The 17,530-nt window shown below is 60.7% G+C and overlaps 4 protein-coding genes across 4 annotated transcripts; 3 read left to right on the top strand and 1 right to left on the bottom strand.

Moving 5' to 3' along the window:
- The first annotated feature begins 619 nt into the window (after positions 1 to 619).
- Positions 620 to 2,222, top strand: GGS23DRAFT_114894 (uncharacterized protein). Its single transcript, XM_051511026.1, has one exon. The coding sequence runs from the start codon at positions 933 to 935 to the stop codon at positions 1,896 to 1,898; it is 966 nt and encodes a 321-aa protein (XP_051370965.1). The 5' UTR covers positions 620 to 932; the 3' UTR covers positions 1,899 to 2,222.
- A 3,939-nt stretch (positions 2,223 to 6,161) lies between these two features.
- On the top strand, positions 6,162 to 8,695 carry GGS23DRAFT_114945 (uncharacterized protein). The gene has a single exon (XM_051511027.1). The coding sequence runs from the start codon at positions 6,613 to 6,615 to the stop codon at positions 8,461 to 8,463; it is 1,851 nt and encodes a 616-aa protein (XP_051370966.1). The 5' UTR covers positions 6,162 to 6,612; the 3' UTR covers positions 8,464 to 8,695.
- A 2,514-nt stretch (positions 8,696 to 11,209) lies between these two features.
- On the top strand, positions 11,210 to 13,657 carry GGS23DRAFT_597868 (uncharacterized protein; the record flags this gene model as incomplete). Its single annotated transcript, XM_051518691.1, has 1 exon — positions 11,210 to 13,657. The coding sequence occupies one exon, from the start codon at positions 11,210 to 11,212 to the stop codon at positions 13,655 to 13,657; it is 2,448 nt and encodes an 815-aa protein (XP_051370967.1).
- Positions 13,658 to 14,766: 1,109 nt separating this feature from the next.
- Positions 14,767 to 17,481, bottom strand: GGS23DRAFT_573468 (PIN domain-like protein). The gene is made up of 4 exons (XM_051516678.1): positions 17,110 to 17,481; positions 16,885 to 17,021; positions 15,281 to 16,813; positions 14,767 to 15,183 (listed from the first exon to the last, which is right to left on the bottom strand). Exons 1-4 carry the CDS (start codon positions 17,121 to 17,123, stop codon positions 15,089 to 15,091), a joined length of 1,779 nt encoding a protein of 592 aa, XP_051370968.1. The 5' UTR covers positions 17,124 to 17,481; the 3' UTR covers positions 14,767 to 15,088.
- Positions 17,482 to 17,530: the final 49 nt, after the last annotated feature.

Genomic DNA, 17,530 nt, shown 5'->3' on the forward strand with positions numbered 1-17,530 from the left:
TCATTGCTACGGTTACCTTTGTGTGTGTATGTACTTCCCACACCTCTCTCCCGCCCAGAAGGTACTTACCATACCCTTCCTACCGCTTTGGCCGTGCGATTCGCACTCCTCGCACTCTCTCCGAGGCCTTCCCGTCTTTCTCCTCCAGAATCGTTGCTGGATGAACCCAGGCCAGAATCCTGGTCTCCTCTCTCTCTCTCTGTCTCTTCGCGTTCTCTCATCCCCATCCCCATCCCCCATCCATCCATCCATCCATCCATCCATATGCGAGCTGTTGCTCTGCCCACACCTACCCTACTTACCTAAGGCTCTTTTTCCCTTTCCTATTTCTTACATGACTCTCCCAACATCCAACCATCCTTGAACCTTTCCGACCTTTCTTCTCTCCCCTCTTCCTCTAGTCACTGTTCACATCACACCTACTTGGAACTTCCTCTCGCCTTGCCTACTAGTAGCCTCTCTCTCCCTCTCTCTCCTCCTCCTCCCATAGAAATAAATACTCGACGTCCTTCCCTCCCTCCGTCCCTGCCAACCCTCTCTCTCCTACCTCTCCTCCTCTTCCTCCTTCCTACCTTGACCTCCCTTCCTGTCCTCCTCCTACCTCAGCTCCGTCTTTATCCTACTTGCTGGCGGTCACCTATACACCAATTCTTTCTCTACCTGCCGCTCGTCTTGAACCTTCCCGTCGTCGAACCGTCTCTCTTATTCTCTCTTAGTACCCTTGTCCACTTTGTTTGGGTCAATTCCTCTTCCTTATTTTGCCTTCTCTTGTCCCGCTAGCCTCGCGCCCTCCGTCGACCCTAACCCCGGTCATCTCTGTCCGCGACGCGTAGCGCATCGTACTTCGGCCCTGAACGCTGGCCTAACGTCAGACATCTAACCAGCTTATTTAAACCTCTCACCTGATATCTAGTGCTAACCAATCCCTAAAAATGGGTTCTTTCGAACGTACTTCGTCCCCAGTCCTTACCATGTCGCCGAGTGCCGCTCACCAAGGCGTGTTCGGCATGCCCTCCTTCTCGCATCAGTCCTCCCCCCTCAGCCGGTCCAAGGCGTTCGGTGCCGCTTCGCTGTGGCCTCAAGCTTCCATGACGGCCCCTTCCACCGCCGGCCGCAAGCGCTCCCGGGACGAGGCAGCCATCAACCTGGACGTCGAGGAGGCCAAGCTCGCAACCATCGAACCGGTCAAGGAGCCCGAAGACGGCTGGGTTTACGGCGAAGGGATGATGCTCATCAAGTCACCCTCGTCGTACGTCGCCGAAGCGGGCAGCCAGTCCGGCACCTGGGTCGAAGAGAAGGCAGCCGCGAAGGAGATCCGCCGCAATGAAGAGGCCCGTGCCATCAACCAACAACACCGGCCATCCCTACGAAGCCACAAGTCGCAACGGCTGGATCTGAACGCTGCCGTCGTATCAGGTCACGAATCGAAAGCCAACCGCCGTAGCCCCGTTCGCGAGATGAACCCCGTCTCTGGCGCGAGCCCGTCCACCACGGACACCAGCAGCCAACCCGTCATCGACAACTTCACACTCCACCTCGGGATCGGATGGCGACGCATCAGCGAGGACGAGCACATCCAGGCGGCCGCTCGCGGCTGGGCGAGATACATCGAAAACCACTTCCCCGTCACCAACGTGCGCGTACAGCTGGAGAGCAAAGGCCTGCAATCCTACCTGATCGAAGCTTCCGAAGGGTTCTTCCTGTTCTCGGAGAATCTACGCCAGGGCCAGCTCGTCAGCCGGGACCTCACCCGGGCGTTCGCCAACCTCAAGACGTCTCCTCCCGTGTTCGACGGCGTCGAGGTGATGACTGCGGCGGAATCGCCCAAGCCGGCCGCCGCCGCGGCCTTTCCCTCGGTCGTGGTGGCCCCGGTAGACGTCGAGATGGACATGAACTGAGCGGCGGCCCCGAGCTGCTTCGGGACCACGGCTGAGCGAGGGAAGAGGGTCACTGATTGCATTTTTGTGGTAGGGCAGGCCGGCGCGAATTGGCGAGAGGCATCTCGGAGTCGGCTGGTATTGACAGGGTGCATCGAATCACCTTGTCGCTTTCTCATCATGCTTATTCTTCAGTTAACGGTTTATTTTCAACGGCTTTCCCTTGATGATTTCGAGCCAGTTCGTATCTGGACTAAAAAGTTTCGCGGGCCTGGAGTCTTGATGCTTTTTTCCCGCCTCGCTCTTGATGGCGTTGTACGCATAGCTTTGTACGATAGAAATCTACACGAGCGACATTCCGCAAACACGAAAACAAGAACTAATGGCGTCTTAACTCATCTACCCATGCTTTGCCCCAGCAGCCGACGCCAATACGATGATGCCGCGATTGACGCCGGGGAACTAACTAGTAAAGTAGGAACGAGGTGAGAAGCACAGGCGAGAAAAGCGGCGAGCGCAGGCGGTTAACGGGATCGCGGGCCACGGCGCAGGGCCAGAGCCAAGTTTCGCGTTGGGGACCATCTAGGTGGGGTTTGGAACTAAGGACGCTCTAGGGCCGGATGTGTGGACGAAAGCAGAGGGAATCAGGGCGGAGGCGAGGGATGGCGAATGGGTGCGATCTTGGTCGGGGGACGGATTAGCGTCCGGGTGGTTGCCAGATGGGGGGGAATTGGGCTAACCAGTTTCGATCTTGGTTGGGGAGGTCGGTCGGCCTATCAGACGGCGCGGATTGACGGGAGCTCGCTTCTGCCCCCGGGCCTGTGTACAATCTGTACATGGGTATATACTTGCATCAGGTACATTAGGTATATTCGGTATACACGCTTGGGAGCTGCGGTTCTCTAGGAGGAGGCAGGTACCTGGGCAGGATCCCAGGGTGAGAGGTAGGTACCGAAGGTAGCGATTCAAGTACCTCCTAGCGGATCCCCCTTTATGGAAGCTAGCACGAGTGGATTCCCTACTACCCTCAGCCCGTGCGCGCTATCTATGAGTATGTCGCATATATATAGCATACAGAAGATACGCAGATGCAGATGCGAGCAGCGGGTTCTAGGAGAGGAGGTAGGTTTGCAAGAGTCGCCAGCCGTCTGGCCAATGGCCCACGTCGTGATGAGGAAATAAGCTACTTAGGTAGGTCGACGCCGGGGGGAAACGGGGTCATGCCCACATAAGTGAGGTCTTGCGTGTAGGTGGCTTAAGGCAAGGTAAGGTGACGATATATAAACACGTACCTAAGGTATATAGTATATCCTCGAGGGAGGGGGCCATGGAGCCGATGGGTGAAAGGTGCGTGCGGGTGCCGCGTCCGCCACCGACAGACCGCACGGGGAGGAGGTACCCCGTCTCGCTGCCCACCTGGCTAGCGTTAGGCTCGTCGGATGATGCATACGTACATACGGAGTACAGACATGCATAATAAAGAGTGCCCCACCAATCTATACGGGGGTGTGCGTGCGTATCGCGCCCCGATAGCAGCCCGCATATGCACGTAGTAAGTAAGAAGTATGTACCTACCTACCTACCTGATGTATTCAGCTCTCCGAAATTTACGTGTACGAAACCTCTTGCTCTCTCTCCTCCCCGCAATTCCTAGGCATTCCTAGCACTCCCATTGGCCGGGGCCTCGCCTTGGCTCCCCTTATTGGCTCCGGTCATGCGACAGAATTGGCGTGTACGTACTATGAGTATAGATAGGTACACAGGTACGTAGTAGCAGCAGGTTACATTAGGAGGTGATCGAGACGGCATGTCATGATGTACATACCCAGTACGTACGTTGCGTGTTTCTATGCAGCCAAGTCTGCGCGTACCTCGTAAGTTGTTTCCGGGTCGTCGAGGTGACGGGCAGACGACTGGCCCTGAGCGCGGCCCCCCCCCCCAGAGCCAGAGACGAGCGATGCGACGCGATGCCTCTCGACGGGCCAGCCATCCCTATCGATAGGCTGTCGCCTGCCGGTTGCGGGCGCCAGATCTATGGGACGGATCCTGCGCCGGAGCCATTCGTTGTCGCCTTATGCTGCTTATCTGTCTACGATAGGCACATGCCTGCCTACCTACCTACCTACCTACTCATACGCAGCCGTAGCCCGTCCGAGTCGGGGCCCCAAGCTGTGTGTGTGCGTGTGTGGGCAGAGCCACAGAGACACGAAGAAGAACACCATGGGAGGGAGGGAGACGAAGGGAGCGAGTGAGTGGACGAGGACGTATAGTGTGTACATGCCTAGATAGTATGCACGCATTGCATTGCATTGCAGCCAGGTATTCTGTATTGCTAGCAGCAGGATGATACGACAGCGACACCTGACAAGCGCAACGGCAAGCATAGACAGACGGCTACCTAGATAACGGATAGACAAAGAGACGGACCGTCCTCGTCGAGTAAAGCGTATGCAGTACTTATGCATCGGCAGCGAGGACGGATTGGACGCTGGAGGCTCGACGTCGCGCGAGGCGGGCTCGAGTGACACATCTCAGAGACACACGAGTCCAGCCGGCAACGCCAGCGAAGCCAGCGAGCTGCCCCCTCCCAGCACGAGACCCGGACGGGGCACGTTTCTGCTCTGGTGCTGATGCGGGCGAGGTAGCACAGCTACACCACGAGCACGAGACGAGACGGACCGCGAAGGATGGTACCGACGGTAGGCAGGCAAGCCATAACAGTAAGTAAGTAAACACATACCGGTCCACGTACATGTAAGTAGGTAGGTTAAGTAAGTAAAGTCGGTCAGCTCTGCCCGTCAAGCCATGGTGCCGTGGTGATAGGTAAACAAGAACGCGACAGATCCCAGCGGGAGCGGGAGCGAGAGGAGGTGCGCGTGCGTATGTGCGTATGTGCATGAGTGAGGGAGAAGAGAGAGGGTAGCCAGGTTAGCTAAGGAGAGATGCGACACGCTCGCGACGTGTTGCGCACATCCAGCGAGCTTATAATATTCCCGTCGCCTTCATCCGTCGCGTTGCTGTTCCCGTTCCCGTTCCCGTTCCCACCTCTCTGGCAACTCTCTCGTCCTTACACGGTCAATATACACCTAGATAGTACCTGATGTAGGAGGTTAGGTAGTTAACGACACCCTCTCTCTCCTCTCTTTCCACGTATTCTCCGCTTCCCTTTCGGCTCTCTCGATTCTGCCCAGTTCTGGAGTGGTTCGCCCTCGACCCCGTTTCTGGAGGCCGCCGACTTGCCATCCGGGAATTCTCGCCGCTACCCTGTTTTTCGATCGTGGTGTGGCGAGAGGGACGCACCGCACGCACGCGATACTTGCATACCTTAACCTATACCAACCTATACTACGACATTCGCCTGCCTACTACCGTCTATCCCTCATTTACAACACCTATAGCCCGTGCCCACGTGTGTGTGTGTATGTGTGTGGTGTATACAGGCATACTTACACCTACCTTACCTACCGACACGGCGACAACGCATCCATACCTCCTCCTACTACTCCCCATCCCCTGCGACAGCTGCTGCGCCACGGCCAGCAACCTGCGTAACAGTTACGGTGACGGCGTCGGCGTCGGTGTCGGTGTTGGTGTCGGCGTCCCAGCAGCGCTAACCCACCGCCACCACCCGCTTTACCGCTACCGCCATTACCGTCGTCGTCGTCGTCGTCGTCTCCAGGCCGAGCTGAACCGCTCCCCGATTCTCCTGGGGAAGAGGAATGCTCGTGGGGCGCGAGAGCGGACACCGGCGGGACTGCGCAGGCCCTTTATTACATCTATAGATACCTCCTATAGATACCTACCTATATATATAAGTACCTACCTAAGGTAGGTGGGTATAGGTATAGGTATCAAGATATAGCATCTAAACGCATAGCACCGGCCGTTCGCATTCGTCTATACATTCATTCATCTACCCACCACCACTCACACCTAGCACCACACCTGACTTACACAGGTCTCCGTCTCCATCTCCGTCTCCATCACCAACCCATCTCCGCCTCCATCTGCATTCCCCATCCTCTTCTCGACATACGCCATTCCTTTCTCCGTAACGACCCTCCCGGATTTCTTGCCTATCCCCGGCTGGCTGCTCTTCTCAATTATCGGCGTTTTTAGCCACCATTGCTGGGCGTGCGCAGAAGGACGACGCCCACGGACGAGGCACGGGAACGAACGAGCGAGCGAACGAGTGAACGAGCGCACGACGATCAGATCGATTTATTTACTTTTTTTTTCTCTTTTCCCTTTGCCTCCTCCACACCCCCGAAATCCTGTTTTTTCCCCTTTTTTACCATCCAACCTCACCCTCCTCTCTCGACTTTCCCCCGACAGGATCGTCCCTCCTCGCTACCGTGCACATCCCGATTGACGATCGACATCCGCTTCGGCTTCAATCTCTATTCGTCCAGAACTCTCCCCGATCGAGCCACCACCACTGCGCCCTTCGCGTCTTCCCGTCGCAGCTCTAAAGAGACGGATCGATCTACGATCTCCCATCGCCTAACCGATCGCGTGCTCAATCGACTCTACCGATTGGTCTAGCGAGGCGACACGGCATCCGAACCCGCCAAGTTCACGTCTGAACAAATCCTGCCCTCTTCGAGTCTTCAAGACGCATATCGACCCTCTTCGCCCCGTCCCGTTCGAGACTCCGGTTCGAGATCGCAGCTACACCACCACCACCACCACCACCACCACCACCACCACCACACCCTCAGCGCCGCCCGTATTCATGGTCTCGCAGCCCGACCCGTCGACTCTCACCCACCGCGGCCCCTCCTCCGTCGTATCGGCGCGCTACTCCTCCCTCTCGTCCCGCCCCCACACCTCGTTGCGCAGCAAGCGGTACAACCGCTCCCACGCGGGCGGGGGCTCGTACGTGCCCCAGAACGAGTTCCCCATCTTTAGCCACTCTGGCGATGTCGAGATCGTCATCCGCGCCGGCGGCCGTGAGAACCGCTACCTGCTGCATCGCCACACCCTGACGCGATGTTCTGGCTTCTTCGAGGCCAGCACCAGCCGCCAGTGGTCCAAGGCCAGCTTTATCCCCGCGTCGCAGCCGCTCCCGCCGTTGCCACCGCCCTCGCCGCCCGAGGTCTCCTCGAGGGAGCTCGCGAGGATAGGCGAGGGGTACTACGCCAACGCCAACAACAACAGCAATACCGGTAGCGAGGACGACGCTAGTGAGCTCGCGGCTAGGCACGGTGCGGACTCCCCCGTGCCACGCAGGCGCTGGCGCTACGAATTAGACCCCGGCGACGGCCGGGATGACATACCGATGCTCGTGCAGAAGGACGCCAGCGAGTCCATGCAACACAGCTCTTCTACCTCCTCCATATTCGGCGGCGGGGGCCCCGCCTCCCACACGACCGCCGCGCGCAGGACCGGCGGTGGACATTCGCACTCGCACTCAACAGGGTCGTTCTTCCGGTCTGTCGCGAACTTATCCCTCGCGCCGGCCAAGTCGGAGCCGCCGCCGCCGCCGCCGCCCCTGTCGCAAGAGGACGCGGACCTGCTGCGGGACTACGACAACCTGTTCCGCATCTTCTACAACTACCCACCCGTGCTGGACGGAGTCAACATCGCGGACGCCTACGTGCAATGCAAATCGCTCCTGACGCTGGCGGACCAGTACGACGCGCTCGCGGTGGTCGGGCCGCGGGTCGACCACCACCTGCTGCAGTTCCGCGGGCGGCTGTGGCGGCAGGTGGCCAAGTACCCGGTCAGCTACCTGCGGCTGGGCTTCCTCAGCCGCAGCAAGGTCATCTTCCAGGAGGCGCTGATCCACGTCGTCGGGCAGTGGCCCGCGGGCGAGCGCAGCATCCGCCAGTCGCTGCCGGTCTCCGTACTCGACCTCATCGAGGACAAGGTCGACGAGCTCGCCGAGGCGGTCGCGCGCGCCGAGGCCCGCCTCTTCCGCCTCAGCCTCGCCGACGCGCGGGGCGCCCGCGTCACGCCGGCCTCCTCGTACCTCGACTGGCTCGCCGTCTCGTTCTTCCGCCAATGGCTCGTCGACAACACCTCACCTCCACCACCATCGCCGCCGCCGCCGCTAGCCCCGTCGCAGTCGCATCATTTGTCGTCACGGAGGCACTCGTCCTCGCGTGCCGGCAACAACAACAGTAGCGGTAGCAACGACGACGACGTGTCGTCGACCTCGTTCGCGGCGCGCGCGAGCACGGCGATCATGGTGGCATCGACGACGGCGGCGCCGAACCTGGCGAGCCTGGGACGGACGTATCGGATCCTGGGGAGCGGCAGCGGGGGCGGCGGCTACCTGGGCCACGACGAGTGCAAGCGGTTCCTCAAGCTGACGCCGGAGCTGTACTCGCGGGAGAACCTGCGGCGGTTCGAGAAGCGGATCGACGAGCTCAAGGGCGCGGCGCGGGAGATCGTGCGGCCGCTGATGGGCAGCGGGCTCGAGCTCGAGACGGAGCGGTGCGGGCCAGCGAGCGCGGGAGCGGTCACGACGACGGCGGCGGGGCGAGGGGTGGCGGCAGGAGGAGGAGGAGGAGCGATGACGAGCTATTTGACGTGCGTCAGGGTGCTGGAGCGGGATCTGCCGTGGGAAGTTGAGGATTAAGAAGGATGGGAAGATGGAAGGGAGGAGGCGGGGAGTGAAAGGACAGGAGGAAGACAGGGAGGAAGAGAGACAACAACATGAGATCTTACGGGACACGAGATGAGATGAGATGTGATGTGACGAAATAAGTAAGGAACGAGCAGCGAAATGAGACAGATGGGATGGGATGGAATGGACATGTATGTACGGGTTGCTTCTCTTCTTTTTTTTAATTTTTTTTCTTCCCCTTCCTCTCCGCCTCCGTCTGTCTCACCCTCACCCTTTTTTTTCTTTCCTTCTTTCTTTCTATCTCTATACATGTAACGGGACGTGGACTTCTATAGGATATACCCACCAATAGCTATTTTCTGTTTTCCTTTTCGTTCTTCTCTCCCTCTTTTTTTTTTCTCGTTTGCTTTGTTCTCTTCTGCGGCCTGCATATAGGTATACACATACATCGGCATCCACATAGGTAGGTATATACATGCATGCGCGCGCGGGATTCGGTACGGTTGATGATCCTGCCCCGCGGGCGCGCGCTGTCTGTGTGGGTTATGCTACTGGTTTGTTACATACGTCTGCCTCTACGTGCCTACATCCGTATATAGTGTGTGTGTGTGTGTGTGTGTGTGTGTGTGTGCCGGTCCGAGTGAGGTGGCCCGACGGGTCTAGAAGGGAGGCGAAGAGGCCTGCGCAGTCGCCGTACCCGCAGCCCGTGCAGAGGAGGGATAGGTTGGGTGAAGGTGTGGGAGGGGATGGCGAGAGGGGATGGGTGTTGGTCAATATCCGACTGTATAAGTATGTAGGTATGTAGGTATGTAGGTATGAGGGTGCCAGGGGGTTCGGAGCTGCCGGTGTCGTATCGGAGGAAATGGGCCGGGTGGTAGAACTGCTCTCGTCCGTTTATCGTAGGCGTTCGGTTCGGAACGAGCCTCTTTACATCGCACTCTGTCCCATCCCTACCTACTGCTCATCCTTGCGGAATTACCTACGACGATTCAGCAGCGGGTTTTCGGGTTACCGATGACATGCGAAATGGCTACAAATTACGTAGAAACATCTACATACCGTATTCATGGAATCTGATTTGCGTGTGTGTGAATGCGGTGCGTGCCTGCACACCTACGTGCTCGCCTCGCATGGCCAAGATCTTCTGGCTTTGGGGTGGACAGGATTTACCTACCTCGCCCACAGCCGGGCGTGGGCGTGTCGATCGCTGCCTGGTGGGTGGGATGGAAGCGGAAGACACACGTAAATTACTGTCATATAATCCACCCAACGGGTAATGCAACGTGTAGGTCTCTGTGCGGGATCGACTTTGCGAGACGCGCGCTCGGGATGTGGTGACATCTCAGCCCCCCCCGTCTCCTCGTCGAAATAGGTATCCCGGGCGTCTGCCAGAGATGAGGCCGAGAACGCACAGCCGCCGCGGGTTCCCCCTTCACCCCCCCCCCCCCGTCTCCCCCCCTTCTCTGCGCCGTCGATCTTTCGTGTCAGGCGGAGACGAGGTTGCCACTGATACTCTGTCCCGCATGCACTTCCCGACCTACACATGCGATTTACCTGCCGACATGCGACGGCGACGGTGACGGCGACGACAACAAGAACAACATCGTGGTGGCCGGCGGGATATATGTACATACCTATTACCCACGTAGGTATTTCACGCCTACACATACATATGTGCGCACGTACATCATATGCATAGGTAGGTATATACCTGCATTCATGCACGCGCCCACGTAGAGAGAGGCAGAGAATGCAGGCCGTTCTGGAACGCGAGAACAGCACAGTCGATACGCGAACACGCAAATCGCATCGTGGGGATGGCCCCATAGTCAGGTCAGGTGTGCGTGTGTGTTTTTTTTTTCTTCCTTCTCTCTCATCCTCTCCCCTCTCCCTTCTCCCCGTCTCTATCTCCCGATCGTAGGACCCTCTCTCTCTCTGCCTGCCTCTCTCTCGTCCTACGATCGGGTATCGACCTGTAGGCGAGCTACGTACCGTGGCCATCTCGACAAACGTAAACCTGCAGTATCGTGATCGACACATTACGTATCCGGGATCTGCTGAGGTCGACCTTACGGCCTCTCGTGGTGCTGTATTAAAGCGGTCGGCCCAGCCCGCCCTTCTCGCGCCTCCGCTGCCCGCTTGCTGGCTGGGTCCGACGCGTCTCGACGTTCTTCTGACATCCTGGCCGATTCACCGCCCGCTTCCCCCCCTCCCACCCGAGAACATCACGCGAACGCTTTCGGGTTGAAAGATTCCACTTTGGGCATATACCTATTTGGGCATATTTTACCTACGGATGCGTTGGATTTGTATGAGAAGATACCTACCGAGGAGTGTATATCTCGTACACACATGCATACGTCCGTACATACACCATACGTACACACGTACATCCATACATCGATCCATCTATATATATAAGCTTGCCTGTATGGGCTGCCCCCGGGCTAGTTGATTACCAGATTCCTTCATCTGACGACGACCTGCGCACGCACAATTGCAGGCTTAACACCAGTACGATACACTTAAACACCGTCTTAACGCAATACCCCGCTAAATAACACTTGGTTCACTTATATGAACACCACCTACTGCTGAACTTGGGCCTAAACCAACCACACCAACCACACCAACCGACACCAACCAAGGGACCTATACTTGTTTCTCACCCTCTCAAAAGGGAGCACGAAATCAAACGCAAAAACAGAAACTCACTACCGGGAAATCAAGCATCAGAAACAGGTAATACATACCTACCATGGACTACGATATCTCCCTGATGATGCTGGGGGCCTTCACCGGCACCAGCAACACTGCCGGCACCGGCTCGGCGAGCCAGGGGAAGAACAGCACCGGCGGCGGCAGCAGTAGCAGCGGCACCCGGCACCGCGGTGCCCTTCTCCTCGACCGGGTGATGGAGGACCACCCAATCTCGCGGCAGGCCAGCGAGGGCAGCAGCCGGCTGCTAGCACTGCCGGCGGAGATCCTGGCGGAGATCCTGGACCTGCTGGCGGGCGACGCGCGGGCGCTGGGGGCGCTGGCGCTGGCGAGCTCCGACTGCCGGCAGCTGGCGCGGTCGCGGCAGTTCGCCGCCGTGCGCTTCGACTACAGCCCGTGGGCCCAGGAGCTGGCGCGCGCGCTGGCCGACGAGCTCGCCGCGCGCGTGCGCGACCGCGACCGCGGCGGGCCCGGTGCCGCCCCGCGCCCCGCCATCGGCGCCTGCGTCCGCTCCTTCGTCATGGCCTCCACCCCGAACTGGCTCGCCGCCCACAACCGCCCGCTCTTCGACTCCGTCTGGGGCACCGCCGCCGAGGCCCCGCTGGCGCCTGCCCCTGCTCCTGCTGCGCCCTCTGACGCTAGCACTGCTGCTACTAGCACGGCCACCGCCGCTCCGTCCTCGGCTTCTTCTCCGCCCTCGTCCGCACCGTCTTCGACGCCATCGGAACCCTACCGCTACCGCCCGGGCATCACGCAGGCCGACCGCGAGCGGCTGCGCGAGGACGCGAACCGCAGCTACGCGCGCGCCCGCAACGTCGTGCAGATGGTGCTCGGCTGCGGGATGCCGCACCTCGAGGCCATAGAGTGGCGCGACGCCCATCCCATCGACGACGTCCGCTTCTTCCGCTTCCTCGCCCGCTCGCCCGCCCGCCACCTGCGCCTGCACCGCCTCGCCGTCGACGCCCGCGCCGCCCGCGCCTTCGTCGATGTGTTCGCGCCGCTCGCCGACGCCGCCGCCGCCTCCGGGTCCGCGTCCGCCGTTTGGCCCCTGCGCTCGCTCGCGCTCGACGTCCGCCTCACCACCAAGTTGCCCGCGGCGGCGGCGAGGGCGAGGGGGCGAGAGCCAGAGCCGGATCCGTCGCCCGACGCGGAACCCCCCGGCTCGCTACCCGACGACGCCGTGCTGCCCCGCTTCTTCGAGACCTTCCTCCGCCTGTGCGCCCCGACGCTCGAGTCCCTCACGTGGGAGCACATGCACTTCCGGAAGGGCGGGGCCGGCGACGGGCCGGAGACGCTCTCGCTCGGCAGCGACGACGACGACGATAAGAACGCCAACGCTACGCAGCGCCCGTGCCTCGCGTTCCCCCGCCTCACCACCCTGCGCCTGCGCTGGATCGACCTATCGACGGCGGCGCTTGGCACGCTCCTGCGCGCGCCCCTGCGACACCTACTACTGCCGCCGCCACCGCCGCAGTCGACGCCCACGCCCGCACAGCTGGCGGACGCCGCGCCCGAGGACCGGCTCGCGGCAGCGCTCGACACAGCGCCGCTGCTGCGCGACCTGCAGACGCTCGTGATCCCGAGCCTACGGCTATCACGCGCCAACGCGGGCCGCGTGGCGCGCTTCGTAGGGCGGCAGGCGGGCGGCCTCGCGCGGCTGTCGGTCGCGGAGCCGATGGAGGCGCGCGGCGCCGACGCGCGGCTCGACGAGTTCATCGTGCCGCTGCTGGCGGCGGGGCCCGACGGCGGCTTCGTGGGCCTACGCTCGCTGTCGCTGGCATGGGGAGGCGGCAGCGTCGGCGCGGACGACGGCGACGGCTGGGGCGGGGGCCGCGCCGTCCGCGTGCCCGCCGCGTCGCTGCGCGCCCTCGGCCGCCTCCCCGCCCTCGAGCAGCTCAGCCTGCGCGCCGGCGTGTCCGTCGGCTGGCGCGCCCAGTGGCTCGTCGACCACGACGCGCTGCGCGCGAGCCTCGCCGGGCTCACGCGGCTGCGGCGGCTGGCGCTCTCGCGCGACACGTACGCGGTGGTGGTTAGCGAGGAGGAAGAGGAGGAAGAGGGAGAGCAGCAGGAGGTCGAGGAGTACTACACGAACCGGCGGGTCGGGGCGCGCGAATTCGCGGACGCGGCGGCGCGGCCGGAGCTAGATGGCGGCGGGGGCTGCGGGGACGGCAACGACGACGACGACGACGACGACGACGCCGTCGCGTACGTCGCCGATGAGGACGACGGCTACATGGTCCGCGCGAGCCTCGGCCGCGTCTGGGAGCGCGCCCACCGCAACCGCATGCTCACCGAGGCCGAGCGCTACGCCGCTGCCCTGCCGAGCCTCGAGTGGGCGTATCTCGGGCAGCGGCCGATGGAGATTGTCGAGGAGCAGGAAATGGAGGGGGGAGGAGAGAGGAGAAAGCGAGCCCGCCCCACGACACGCCACCGCGACGACTGCTACGCGCTCCTCGAGGAGATGTTCGGGATGCCGGCGGAGGCGTGAGGGGGGGGGTCGATACGTGAGAGCTGGGGGGTAGCTTTATTTATACCCGCGGTGGTTGTAACGGGTTGGGATTGGGATTCGGACTGGGACTTGTACGCGCTGAGGGGGGAGGTAATATGAGATGGGCGATATCCTTAGGAAGTCTGCGGACGGAATACATACGGTGTAGGCGTGAGCTTTGGTATTCGACGGTGGCTACGGGGACTCGAGGCGTGAGCAGCGATACGTGCCGAAACGGGTCTGGCTGTCCGGGTGATGGCCGTCGGAAACGGTATAGGGTAAGGGACTGCGAGTATATATTATGTGCGGGTATGTATATATATAGATAGATGGACTTGGGCGGGAAACACAAGCTCTCCCTTTCGACGACCGCCTGCTAACTGTGTTTCTCGCGTCTCTATTATGCACAATGTCACGTACATACGGGAACAGCCCTCATAAGCCTACATCCGTAAGTCGTAGAATGCAGGCGTCTACGTTTTACGCAACATACGAGCAAATGGAGTATGTCGGTGATGAATTGCTTGCTTGCCGACGAAGTGCTTGCTAAACCCCCCAACCCGTAGGTCATCCTTACCCTCGAGGCGAGACTTACAAGGCTACGTTGCAGACGGACCCTCTCGTCTTCATCCACCCTTTACAAAAGTCGCTCCGCTCGCTTTGGGAAACATGCCCGTCTATTCTATACAGCCAACGTCTATCTCTTCCTCCTGTAGCTAGCTACACGTCTCTCCCCGCCATATAAACACACGAATGCTGCCCCCGAGCGCAGGCCCTCCCAAGCCTCTATAGATGCCATCCCCCTTCTCCCTCTCCCTCCCCCTCCTCCAAGACCAACGATACTCGACCGCTAACACGCGCCATCTAACTAACCTCCGCGCCGCAGGCCAGCCGATCAATCAATCAATCAATCAATCAATCAATTAGCGTCCGTCAAGTCGATGCACGCGACGTCGCTGCACTTCCACACCGCCACCGTCGTTGTGGTTGTCAGCACCGCCCTCGAGCGGCCGCGGCCCTCTTTCCGCGCGCCGCCCGCGGCAGCCCGCTCCGCCAGCAGGGCGTCGGCCTCGGCGGCCGCGACCTCGACCTCGCGGACGAAGCCGGGCGCGCCCCGGCTCAGGACGTACATCCTGGTCGTCGGCCCCGCGGGCGCCGCCGCGTCCTCCTCGAAGACGGCGCTGTCTTCGCGCGCGCGGTCCGGCGTGCCGGCGCCGCGCGGCGGGCGTTTTTTCTCGCTCGGCTGCGGCGGCGTGCCCCGACGCCTCGTCCTGGGGGGCCGAGACGCCCCCTCGTCTTCCTCGCCTCCCCTAGTCGGAGACCGCGCCGGCGAGACGGAGCGGTGCTTTGGAGGGCTTGAGGGCGGTGGCGATCGAGACGCCGATCTTGGAGGGCTGGCATCTCCCGCGCCCGGGGTCCCGGGGCCCCGTGCTACAGGGGCACGCCGATCCGCAGGAGGCGACGCAGGGGGGCTGGAGGATATGATAATCGCCTCGGCGGCCTTTGCCAGCCGGGTAACCCTAGGACTGACCTGTGAGCCGGCGATAGTCCACGGGTTGGTGCTGGCGTCCGGCCTCGATGCTGGTGATGCACGTCGCGCGGGTTTAGGTTTGGATTGCTTACTGGATCTCGTCGCGCGCGTCTTCTGCGATGCTTGGATAGGCGAGGGGAGCAGGAGCAAGCTCTGCGAGGGCACCGCGGAAACGCAGAGGGGATCGCAGAGCCGGACGGGCGACGGGCGACGGGCGACGTCTTTGCCGAAATCTCCGCCTTGCGGGATGTTCTTCGTGACCCTGGTGATCTGATCCAAGGTGGCAGCAGCGGCGCCCTTACCAGCGTCGCCCTTAGCTTTCGCCTTCCGCTTCGCAGCCGCTGGCTTCCGACGGCTCGCCACCTTGGCACGCTCCGACTCTTCCCAGTCTTCGACCATGACAGGTATCCCGAGCTTCGCTACCGTCTCTGGTATCCAGAATAAATCCGGTTCGGTCGGGTCGAACGGTTTCTTGCTGGCACCCCTTGCGATGGATTCCGCGCCGTCGTCGCCGGCCGCGTCTTCGAACTCGTCGTCGCTGTTCAGAGCTATGCCGGACCGCCCGTACTCGACGACCTCGTCCGGCTCGTCCTGAAAGTCGTAACCGACGATCTGGGTCGGTATGAAGGACACGCGCAGCTCTGGTGTGCCGTCGGTGCTGGCGTGCGCGCGCCGGGTTTTGATCGCTTTGACCAATTCCGACTCCTCCTTCTCCAACAGCTCGACGGGTTTCTCGCCATTGTCGGGGAGCTCGCGGCGAGATATCATCTTCCGTACGAGTAAGCATGGGGCCAACACCTTGATGAACTTGATAGCCCCTATTCGGTAGCTCCAGTTGAACGTATCTCTTGCGAAGTCGCGCAGCCCTTGCACATCCACCGGCATGTCCCAATCTTGACTCCGTAGCCTGTCGACAACAGCGTCGGGTGATACGACAGGATGGGTGTAATACCCGAGGACTTCGAGGTTAGGAAAGTCTTCAGGTATGGACAAGGCTTTATGTCTCCTCTTGAAGAACTGGCTCTCGTTGTGTTGCAGCTCGAAGGCCAACCACTCTTTCCAGCTGGCCAGCTCGGAGACGTCGGCCCTCTTCAACTTACAAAGCCATTTCCCGAAGCTGGCTCGGGCGGCCTCGCAGGCCACCTTGATGCCGGCCCCCGGGATACCCTCCGGGAGATAATCGCCGCCGCTCATGAGAGCAACCAGGACCATCCCCTCGCGGTCGAGTCCGGACCCGCCCTCGCGCAGATAGTCGGTGTCGTACACGGAGACGTGCGTCGGCGTCTTCCCTTTGACGCCCTCCGAGGACCAGTTCCTCAGGGTGCAGGTGGAGCCAAACATGATGGTATCGACATCCTCGCTCAGCACGGCGTCGACGACGCCGGTTTGCTGCAGGAACGCGCACTCGGCCTCCGCTTCTCCGGGGGCGTCGTGGGTCAGGAAGCCGAACAGCTTGATCAGTCTCTTGGCCATGGACGACGCAACGCCGTCGCCGCGGCCAGAGCGCTTGTTCCGCTTGAAGGCAGGCTTGTTGGGGCCGTCAAACACGAAGATGGGCTGTATTGATAAGCCGAGGAGCCGGAGCAGGCGGTAGAATAGCGTCCGGATGGCCGGGTTGGTGCCGCCTAGGACAGCGGTCAGCAGGTCATTTACTATCTGAGCGTTCTCAGGGCGGCATTCGTTCCGCGATTCGTACCTCTAGCGGCTTGAGTCTGGAACTGCCATATTGAGATGTCTATGGCTAGGCGCAAGGGCCGACCAGTTTCCTCGAGGGTGTCGACGGCGAGTTTGGTCAGGGATACCCGCCTGCCAGAGCCGATTTCTTTGTATATTCTGCCCGGGACATCGTCAGCAAATCCATCATGTCTCGAGAGCCCGTGGGTCATCTGGTTGGAGATCAGGGGGATTTTCAGATACGAACCCCCGGATTCCCATAGCGAAGAATGGCAGGCAGCATTATGGTTGGCCATCCAAGGCCAAGCGGGGCCGGCTCTGGCTAGTTAGGGAGGGGAGCAACCCGGCGGCTCCCGTAGACGGTAGCTTTGCAGAGCAAGGGGAGAGGAGTGAGGTAGTAATGAGGGTAATTTTGATGGTGGGTGTGCAAGAGAGCAACTAGAACTCAAAAATAGCGAGTTAAGGAGCGATGCGGTGAGGAAGCAAGTATCCGAAGCAACAGGGAGGCATGTGTTGTAGCAGACGGTGACCTCAGCTTGAGGCGGCGCACGACGCACTAGGCAGCAGGATGCACAATGGAATGGGCCATGTCGAGTTTGCAGCTCATCCGCCGGGAATTTCAATATTGATGGGGATCTGGTCGTATCCATTGGCAACGGTTGGGTCTA

The sequence above is a fragment of the Durotheca rogersii genome, assembly GCF_024521655.1.
Source record: "Durotheca rogersii strain YMJ 92031201 chromosome Unknown GGS23scaffold_14, whole genome shotgun sequence".
NCBI lineage: Eukaryota > Fungi > Ascomycota > Sordariomycetes > Xylariales > Xylariaceae > Durotheca > Durotheca rogersii.